The 10,442-nt window shown below is 41.9% G+C and overlaps 1 protein-coding gene across 1 annotated transcript in view; it reads right to left on the bottom strand.

Annotated features, from left to right (window-relative positions):
- PA2G4 (proliferation-associated 2G4) overlaps positions 1–10,442 on the bottom strand; it is a 108,664-nt gene that overhangs the window by 6,316 nt on the left and 91,906 nt on the right. Inside the window, exons 10-12 of the mRNA XM_085879410.1 lie at positions 4,807–4,901; positions 3,386–3,513; positions 641–694 (exon numbers count right to left, since the gene is read on the bottom strand). Of these exons, the coding sequence (XP_085735536.1) occupies positions 641–694; positions 3,386–3,513; positions 4,807–4,901 (277 nt within the window). The remainder of the gene's footprint in view (positions 1–640; positions 695–3,385; positions 3,514–4,806; positions 4,902–10,442) is intronic.

Below are 10,442 nucleotides of genomic sequence, written 5' to 3'. Positions count from 1 at the left end.
TTTCCTGTTATCCAACATGGCTGCAACACCACATGACCCATGACTTCATGATAATCATTAAAGCATTCTACGTGAGTAGATGCACCTCTGGTGAAAATTGTCAATCAGATAATCAGATAAGTGATTACAGATAAGTGTAAAAAATATTTAAAAAAAAAAAAAAAAGATTACAGTAAAAGATTACAGATAAGTGTCAATCAGATAAGTGATTACAGAGTAAACAGTGAAAATTAGCACGGACGGATGTACATACTGCCAACCCACCTGAAAACACAATGCCTCTGGCGATTTTTGTCAGCGGAGGCATAAAAACATATTCTAGCCAAATGCTATAAAAAGGATAGATGGATTATAACATTGCTGACTACAAGTAACAAAAAGGCCAGAAATCATACCTGTAGGTTGTCCAAAATAATGTTGATTTCTCCAAGGGTTTCTAAATATTCTTGTATATCCCATAATAGCTACATCAGCTCTTTCATGATGATATTTGTAGAAAAAAAGAACACAAACTGCAGACTATTTTGACATATTGCAAAACATGTTCTTTTTGGTTTTTCAAATGTTGTGTGCCGACAAAAAGAAAATGGTCAAAATGAAAAGGCTCAAATTTACAAGAGCTCAAGAGAGGTGTACGTACCTTTTTCTTCTTTTTCTTTTGGGATTTCCTACCCACTGAGGTCTGCAGAAGATTCTGAAGAGGCACACACAAAGGTCACACTGAAATTAAGAGCGTAATAACTGCATTGTTTTTAATTTCTGTACATCTGCAAATGCATGGGTTATAAAAAGAAACATGTTGCATCGATGGGATATTTCGATGATTTATGAGCCAGAAGAGAGCGAGAGAGAGAGAGAGAGATATCAGCAGAAGAGAGACATCAGTTGCTTCAATCATGAAAAAGAAAATAAGTTACTGAAAAGACATACAGTGCCTGGAGAAAGTATTCACACCCCTTGACTTTTTCACACGTTTTTGTGTTGCAGCCTGAATTGATTTTTTTGTCACAGATATACACAAAATACCCCATAATGTCAAAGGGGATTTTTTTTTTTAAACATTATTATTATTTTCTTTACAAAAGAAATTTTTACAACCTAATTGAAAATTAACACCAGGGGGTTGACTCAGCCTGTCATCCTTCCGAGGTCGGCGAAATGAGTGCCAGTGTACTGGTCCCGGTGTATGCCCCGGTTAGAATAGGTGTACCATATCCCTGTGTGTCGTAAGAGGCGACCTGGGTTGGCGTCAGGAAGGGCATCCGGCCATAAAAAAAAAACATTGCCTCAAGAAAAAGCCAAACCCATGCACAGCAGGGAAAAATGGCCGTAAAAACGGTCATTTTAATTGAAAATTAAAATATGAAATGTCTTGCATCAATAAGTATTCAACCCCTTTGCTATAACACTCGAAACTGAGCTCAGGTTCAGGTGCATCCAATTTCCTTTGATTATCCTTGATATGTCTAAAACTTGATTGGAGTCCACCCATGGCCAATTCAATTGATTGGGTATGACTTATAAAGAAACACACCTTTATATATATATATGGTACCACAGTTGACAATGCATGTCAGAGTAGAAGCTCCACCATGATGTCCAAGGAACTGTTCATAGAACTCTGAGACAAAATTGTGAGAAGGCATAGATCTGGGGAAGGGTATAAAACAATTTCTAGTGATGAAAGTTCCCAAAAGCACAGTGAGCTCCATCAATAGGACATGGAAAGAATATGGAACTACCCAGACTCTTCCTAAAGCTGGCCGTCTGACCAAACTGTGCAACCGAGAAAGAAGGACCTTGGTCAAGGAGGTGACCAAGAACCCAAAGACCACACTGATATAACTACAGAGTTCCTCGGCTGAGATGGGAGAAAAGGCACGTGAAAGACTCAAGAGCATGAGGTAAAATATTGTGGTCTGATAAGATGAAAATTGAACTCTTTGGCCTGAATGCAAAGCACTACGTCTGGCAGAAACCCAGCATAGCTCATCACCCATCTAACACCTTGAAGCATGGTGGTGGCAGCATCATGCTATGGGGATGCTTTTCAATGGCAAGGACTGGGAGACTTATAAGGATGGAGGGAACAATGAAGAGCCAAATGCAGGAAAATCCTCGAGGAGAACCTGCTTCAGAGTGAAAAAGACCTCAGATTGTGGCAAAGATTTACGTTCCAACAGGACAATGACCCCAAGGATATAGCCAAAGAAAGACTGGAATGGCTTCAGAACAAGAACGTTAACATCCTTGAGTAGCCCAGACAAAGCCCAGACTTGAATCCCATTGAGAATCTGGAGAAAGATTTGAAGATTGCTGTTCAGACACTTCCTATCCAACTTGACAGAGCTTGAATACTTTCTGAAGGGACTGTATGCCAATTATTAGGCTACAAAATGTCAAATTGGCAGCAAAAAAAACCTGAATGCAATTTGAGGGTGAAAATAGTGACTATACTGCTGAAATGAACAAAACAGTTTGCCATTGCAAAAGATTTCGTAAAGAGCCTGCATTTTCTTTGAGAGTTATAAAATAATGTTACAATGTACAGCATCTCAGGGTCATAATCAACCTCTCAGCTTTCACTTTTCGAATCCTGCTGTTTGGAACCCTAATCCAAGTGCTGAATGATGAGTGATGAGTGATTTGGAACGCACAATTTGGCATGAGGAAAGACTTCCACCAAAACCTTCGAGATTTTTACCCCATGGGGTCTTTCACCCCACGGGGTCTTCCATCCCACGGGGTCTAAGCGCCGATCGCGTTCTCTCTTTTTTGTGTACAGTTCATTTGACGGTCTATTTCTCCATTATTCGTGAACAGAATTAGATGAAAATTGACAGGCATGTACTAGACACATATGTGCAGGCATTAACTGAGCCCAAAGTGCAATTCCGGCCCTTTGGGCTGAGAAATGGCTCTTTCAGCCCATTTTCTTTAAATTATTTCTGGGTTATTAGTCGACAGAACCAAACCAAAATTGACAGGTATATACTAGAGACCATTCCCCAGCAATAAACTGAGCCCAAAGTGCGATTCTGGCCCTTTCAGGCCATTTTCTTAAAATTATCAAAAAATTTCTTTAAATGGGCTGGGCAAAATTAAGTCGCAAATGATGATATGAAACTAGCGTCACTCTTGTGAGGTGTTCTGGTTTATTTTTCTGATGCGATGAAAATCTTAACAAATTTCAAAACTATCTGTCATCCATGCTAATCGCTCACTTGAGAGTTGTACGAATGAACGGGGTATGTTTGCAATTCGAACTTGTTTACTTTTAATTTTCCATAATCATTGCAATGGATAGGTCTATCAAAATTCACCTGGTTGACTCACCTCTCATAACATTACAACCAGCACCACTCCTACCACCTTGGGAACTAACCTTCAGCTCAGCATCCTGGAGTTCCAAGTCGGTGTGGTAAAGGGTAGTATCATGCTCGCCACCAGTGATCTGCAGTGGACCATTTGGCAGGAGTAGTACAGTGAACTTGAATTGGGCCACAAATTCACCTGCACACCATGAGAAGCAACAATGGCTGCTTCATTCAACAAACGAAAACAAATGCAGAAAATGACCAGCACCAATTATGTTGCAGTCGTTGCGTCATCAATTAACTCTTCCCCACCCCACCGCATCCTCTCCTTCCAACAAAGGAAAGATAATATCACGATTAACAAACATTTATTCCATACAATAAAATAACTGGAGCAAAGTCGATGGCACGTCATCACAAATCCCCATGCTTCCCACCTAAAGCAAAGTTGAAAGATGGCAAAATGTTCCACCACAAATGACTCGATATCAAATTTTGAGTTAAATTTTTTTTTGCTCTGTTTTGACCTGGGACCCAAAATTCTGACCCCATGTGGGGCATGAACCAGAGGCCAAATCCCCCCAAAATCATTACATATTGTCCCAGGGGGGCAGGGCCAAAAATGATATCGATCTTGCACCTTCATGCTATGTTGTGATCATAACAACCAAATATGATGAATTTCTGCCCAACAGTTTAGCAGGAAATAGCGTGATGGACAGACAGACAGACAGACAGACAGACAGACAGAGCCGGTTACAATATCCCTGCTTATTTGAAAAAGCGTGGGGATAAACATAAATGAACAAACGATTAATCACACGCTTCTCAAAACATCCCATGTATTAATGTACAAGTGCTTCAAAGGATCTTTGATTTTTGTTGTCATCCTAACACAACTATTCACTGGACATTGTGCGACACCAAGGAAAATAAATAAATAAAAAAGGGCCCGAAAGCAGCTTCCCAGTGCCTGTGTAAAAATATTTGAATATATTGGAAGAACATTTGAAGGAGAAAAATTCCACTGGAAATAATATTTGTAATGAGCAATTGATATAAAAGCAATGCAAAGCACATTAATTCTTGCAAATGTGAATGTCTATATTTTTTCTGCAAGTTGTACAGTACACTTTCAGCATACAAGTGGAAGGAATAATAGAACACTGCATTGTAGAGATCCATGAAGCAGCACCAACAGAGAGGCCATAACCAGTCTTCAAGGCCATTGAACATACAGTAATTAACATAACTAACAGAATAAATTGAGCAAAGATGTGTGAGGAAACTTTCCTGTGGAAAGTTGTCTTAAAAAAAATAAATTTAAGAAGTCAATATCTGATAGATCCAAATGATTAAAAAAAAAAAGAAGAAGAAAAAAAAGAGAGATGGAGTACAAGGTAGAGTTATTATTGCCGAGCTTCAGGAATGTGCAACATCAAAAACAAATAAAATGACGACGATTAAAAAAAAAACAAAAAAAACAAACCTTCCTTCTCGTAAAGCACGGGGAAGGGCTGGAGTAGTTCACGCTTGACACACTCGACAAGACCCATACGTGCTTTCTTCTCATCCTCAAATGCCCTGCAGCATACAAGTTGTCGTGACAAATAATTTGAAGAAAGGTTAGGGTCTGTTGCTGTCTTTTGATAGCCAAGAGAACTCCTAAAGTTGTCAAGCTGGTCAAAAGCACCAAAAAACATTTGCTCACCAGTGCAACCTGCCTTAAGAAATTCCAAAATATAATGGTGAGACAAGAAAAGAGCACTATTATCACACCATTTAAATGAGAAATCATTCTGTGTATGTTGAAAGGAAAAGAAAAACCTTTCTATGATGCCATTATGAATGTATATTTTATCCTTTCTCCATCATATAAAGTACGAGCTATGGTCATAATGAGGACACTGAAGATTGAAGATCGAAACTGACTGATGATCGCACACCAAATATAACAGGCTAAAATGGCTTAATACATGTGTAGGAGGATTAAAACTGGCTATAAAATGAGAGGAATACTTACTTGGGCAACAAAATGGGAGGATTACAACTGGTGACAAAATGGGAGGAATACTTACTTGGGCAACAAAATGGGAGGATTACAACTGGTGATAAAATGGGAGGATTACACGGGCTATAAAATGGGAGGAATACTTACGAGAGCAACAAAATGGGAGGATTACACTGGCTATAAAATGGGAGGAATACATACTCGGGCAACAAAATGGGAAGATTACAACTGGCTTTAAAATGGGAGAATTAAAACTGGCTCTAAATTGGGAGGAATACTTACTAGGGCAACAAAATGGGAGGATGACTACTGGCTCAGATTTTATAGTTTACCAATTTTTCATAAGCAAAACATACAAAAAAACCCACTTATAATGTCCTTATAAATGCTTCATCATAGACTGGTCAGATCCTTAGAAGATTGATGGGCAAAACTAAAATGACCGAAAAATAGTGGTGAGCTTTTAGAAAGGCGAAAAGACTACGATCAAGGATGATAAGATAATGGTGTTGTTTAACGTTTTTGAACTCGTTCAACTCTTTATGAATGTCCCAGATGATTAACGTCACAGTCATTCGGCTATAATGGTCTAATGATTGGAAACTTATTTGCTGAGGATTCCATCCTCTGGCATATCATTTCTCATCCTTCGGACAGGCAGGCAGCAGTCTCATGGGGATTTTTGTACATCCCTCTCCCACCCCTCTTGTCTCATGCCCCCCCCCCCAGCTGTACATTGTGTGTGAGCTTTCACACGAGCCTCGACAATGTATATAAAAAAACCCTTTAAAGATGTATAAATAAATAAAATTTTCAGGTTTTACCGCCATTTTACCCAGTGTATTACACCAACCCATTTAACACATTCCATAAGTTATTTGTGCCTGTTTGTGTCCTTTAAAATGCCCCCAAAAATGAAGTTTCCTGTTTGGAATGATTTTCAATTTTGTTTAACTGCCAGGCAGGCAAACAGAGTAAAAAATTCTCAACACTTTCTGCACATGTGGGATGACTTCAAAGCCAAGGTACATTACAACGATTGACTTGTCTTCCTATTCATGTTCAAAATATAACATTTAATATAAATAGGTTATTTCTCGATCACAAACGAATAAGACAAACAGACTGACATTAGCCATTTGCTTAACCCTGCTTTTCGCTTTGAGTGCACGAGACATAGACACAGATACACAGACACATGCACATCAGTTGTGATGAGCACAACCCCGATGATGGTATGGCATTATCCTGACTGCTCTACAATACCATACTTTGGCACATGCCAAAATGAGCTGCAAATTGGAGATAACAGCAGCCCTGTAGGGAGCTGGATGGTTGTACTGACGTTTGTGGACCACAAATAAAAACGCCTACATTCTCTTTCCTGTTTCTTAAAAATTGGACGAAGAGGGCCAAGTACAAGTTATTGCCTTGCTGTGGCTTTTTCTGAAAAAGAGAAGCGACAAAACACAAAGCTTTTTGAATTGATTGATGTCCAACCGGCAGGCAAGTGGAGTCCAAGCTTGTGTATATTTGAATGATAAAGCACAGGCAATATATCAAGCATACTGGCATGGCACTGTTCAAAGAAAAGTAAATAGTGACTGGCATTCTTCACTGCTCTCCGTTTACTCTGCCTTACCACTCATATAAAAATCACACCAATAACATTTGCGAAAGATCCCACTCCAACAAAGTACTCGGAATTAGAGCTGAGGCCATAAATATTGGCATTCTTGCACTTTGACATAACTCACAATTTTCTCTGAAAATAAGTTGAAATTGACAAAAGTATTTTGTCTCCACAATTCTTGATTTCACTGTTAATATTACAGAACCTTTTTTTGATTCAGAACTTCATATATATTATTAAATCAGAAAATAAAAAGAAATGGCATTGACAAAATTATTGACACCCTTGACTTAATATTTGGTATCACAGCCTTTGGACAAAATAACTGCAGTCAAGCACTTCCTCGAGCCATGAATGAGCTTCCTTCACCTCTCTACTAGCATTTTTGCCCACTCTTCTTGTGTAAACTACTCCAGTTCTCCCAGATTTGAAGGGTTCATTCTCCCAACAGTTGTTTTCAGGTCTCCCCACAGGTGTTCAATGGGATTTTGATCTGGACTCATTGCTGGCCACTTCAGAACAGTCCAACGTTTTGTCTTGAACCATCTCTGCGTGCTTTTTGAAGTGCGTTTGGGGTCATTGTCCTGCTGCAAGACCCATGACCTTTGACGGAGACCAGGCTTTCTGACACTGGGTTGAACATTACACTCCAAAATGCCTTGGTAATCTCCTGATTTCATGATGCCATGTACACAATCAAGGCACCCAGTGTCAGAGGCAGCACAGCAACCCCAAAACATCACTGAACCTCCTCCATGTTTGATTGTCGTGAAGGTGTTCTTTTCTTTGAATGCTCCATTTTGTTTTCTGTCAACATAGAGATGTGCTTCACCAAAAAGCTCAAATTTGGTCTCATCTGTCCACAGGACAGTCTCCCAGAAGGATTTTGGCTTGTTCAGGTGTGTTTTGGCAAACTTCAGTCGGGCTTTCTTCTCTTCTCTCTCTCAGCAGTGGGGTCCTTCTGGGTCTCCTACTATAGAACCCCCTTTCATTGAATCGGCGACAGATGGTGTGAGTTGAAACTGTCATACCTTGTGTCTGAAGGTCAGGTTGGATCAGTTTGGCAGTTGATTGAGATGCTTTCTCCACCATTTGAACAATCCTTCGCTGCAATCTTCGATCAAGTTTTCTCTTGCGGCCACGTCTCGGGAGGGTGGCTACAGTGCCATGAAAAATTTTGAAAGGCAGTGTAGACTTTCTTTAGGCAAAACAAACAAACAAACAATATCTATCTATCTATCTATCTCTATATCTATATCTATATCTATATCTATATCTATATCTATATCTATCTCTATCTCTATCTCTATCTCTATCTCTATCTCTATCTCTATCTCTATCTCTATCTCTATCTCTATCTCTATCTCTCTCTCTATCTCTATCTCTATCTCTCTCTCTCTCTCTCCGAACTCAAAGAGGCAGCAGGGCTCAAATAAAGTCCCATCACAGCGCTTGCTGCACAACTTGCCAACAACAAGCGTTGCCTTCCACACGAGGACATTGTCTCTGTCCTGCTGATCACCAGTCAAGAGGTTCACAGTCAGGATTATTAAATCCAACGACAGAAACACACACAACGTTGACATCATGGACACAAATTATACCAATACATCACCGCCAAATAAGGGAATTCCGTATGGAACTCAAGCCTTAGCAGACTGAGATTATAGCTGATGGTCATGAATATACGAAAGCAGACATGTCAATAGAGATTTCGCTCTTGTTGTGGGCTCATCAGGACAACGTCTGAACTCTTCAGACAACATGGGAGCCCATCACAGTGCCGAACACCGGTTTATAGTAAGTCCTGTCAAAGACAAAATAGGTGGACGAAATACAAGTGCTAAGGAGGTGACATACATATTTTGCACGCAACCTGTTGGCGGCCTGTTTACAGCAATCATCCCCTATTATCCGTGAACTAGCCACTTGTATGTCAGGTCAGGTTCGATCTGTGACCTGCTACAGGTACCATGTAAACCTGTACTAACCTGTTCCATGGTCGGGTTGTCGGCGACTAAACCGTCTCCCCCACCAGGTTTTCTGGTGAGGAGGGTGTTTGGATATGGACACCCAGCAGGATTAAAAACAAAACCTGTCAAAGGGCGGAGGAGCTCCTTGTGAGCCAACGGCCATCCATATCTAGTGCCCAACTGTGTCTGCGGACGTTATGAGGTGTGTGTTGGTCCCCATGGGTCAGGAACTATGAACCAGAATAGCACTAAGTTCCTTGACTTTGCAAGAAGTCATGGACTTAGGGTGGCTGGTTCATGGTTTCAGCGCCCGCAAGCTCATCGCTGGACTTGGTATTCCAACGCTGGCGGTGTGGCAAAGGAGATTGACCATGTCCTCATTGACGGTCGTTGGAGGATGATCCAGAACTGCAGGGTCTACCGGAGTGCTCAGTTCCTCAATACTGACCACAGGCTTGTTGTAGCAACTCTAAAGCTGCACCTTAAATCCTGGAGAATGGTACCATCCCAGCCTAGGCTGGATGTTGCCAAACTCAGGGATGAGAGAGTAGCTGAGGAGTTTGCGAACAGGCTGAGTGGACACTTGGGGGGTCTGGGTGCTTTGGGGGGTCCTGAAGAGTTGTGGAGCACCTTCAAGACCACCGTCCTTGATGTTGCCGGTGGATGCCTTGGAGTTCACCGCAGGGCAAAGAAGAATTTTGTCTCTCAAGGGACACTGGATACCATTGACCAGAGTCGCAGGGCCAGGCTGAATGGCAGAGCTGAGCTGTTCAGGGAGCTGAGGCGTAAAACTGTACGTGCACTGAGGGTGGACAAGGAGGCCTATGTGCGAGGAATCTGTGAGGGGGTAGAGCATCACCTGTGGACAGGTGATTCTCGTCCCGCTTACAGGGGAGTTCGCGCATTACGTTCATCCAAGCCCATCCCTCGGAGCACTGCAGTTCGAGCAGAGAGTGGTAGGCTCTTGACAGAGGAGTCTGAAGTGAAGGCCCGCTGGGCCGGTTACTTTGAGCGGTTGTACCAGGCTGATCCCCCAGCTGTCGAGTTGGACGTCAAGGGTGTTACAATCCCTGTTGCTGACCCTCGAATCAACTGTGGTCCACCATCGCTTGTGGAAACACGGGCTGCGGTGAACCAGTTGAAACGGGGCAAAGCTCCAGGGATCTGTGGCATCCATGCCGAACTTCTCAAGGCTGGTGGAAATGCTGCACTCGCGTCGTTGCATGCAGTTTTGTGCTCTGCCTGGAACACAGGCATCATCCCAACTGACTGGAAGAGGGGCCTTGTTGTCCCTCTCTGGAAAGGGAAGGGTGATCGCCAAGACTGCAACAACTACCGAGGGGTGACGCTGCTCTCAGTGCCGGGCAAGGTCTTTGCTCGGATAATTCTTGATAGGGTTCGCCACCATCTGCTTGAGCACCAGCGTCCAGAGCAGTCAGGCTTTACACCAAAGAGGTCAACGATTGACCGTATCCTTGCACTTCGTGTCCTCACCGAACGCAGACGAG

This window comes from Eptatretus burgeri, chromosome 4 (genome assembly GCF_056783735.1).
Source record: "Eptatretus burgeri isolate ZD-2024b chromosome 4, Ebu_testis_v1, whole genome shotgun sequence".
Classification (NCBI taxonomy): domain Eukaryota; kingdom Metazoa; phylum Chordata; class Myxini; order Myxiniformes; family Myxinidae; genus Eptatretus; species Eptatretus burgeri.
The sequence above is the reverse complement of the archived record's forward strand: the minus strand, read 5'-3'. Positions and strand labels throughout refer to the sequence as shown.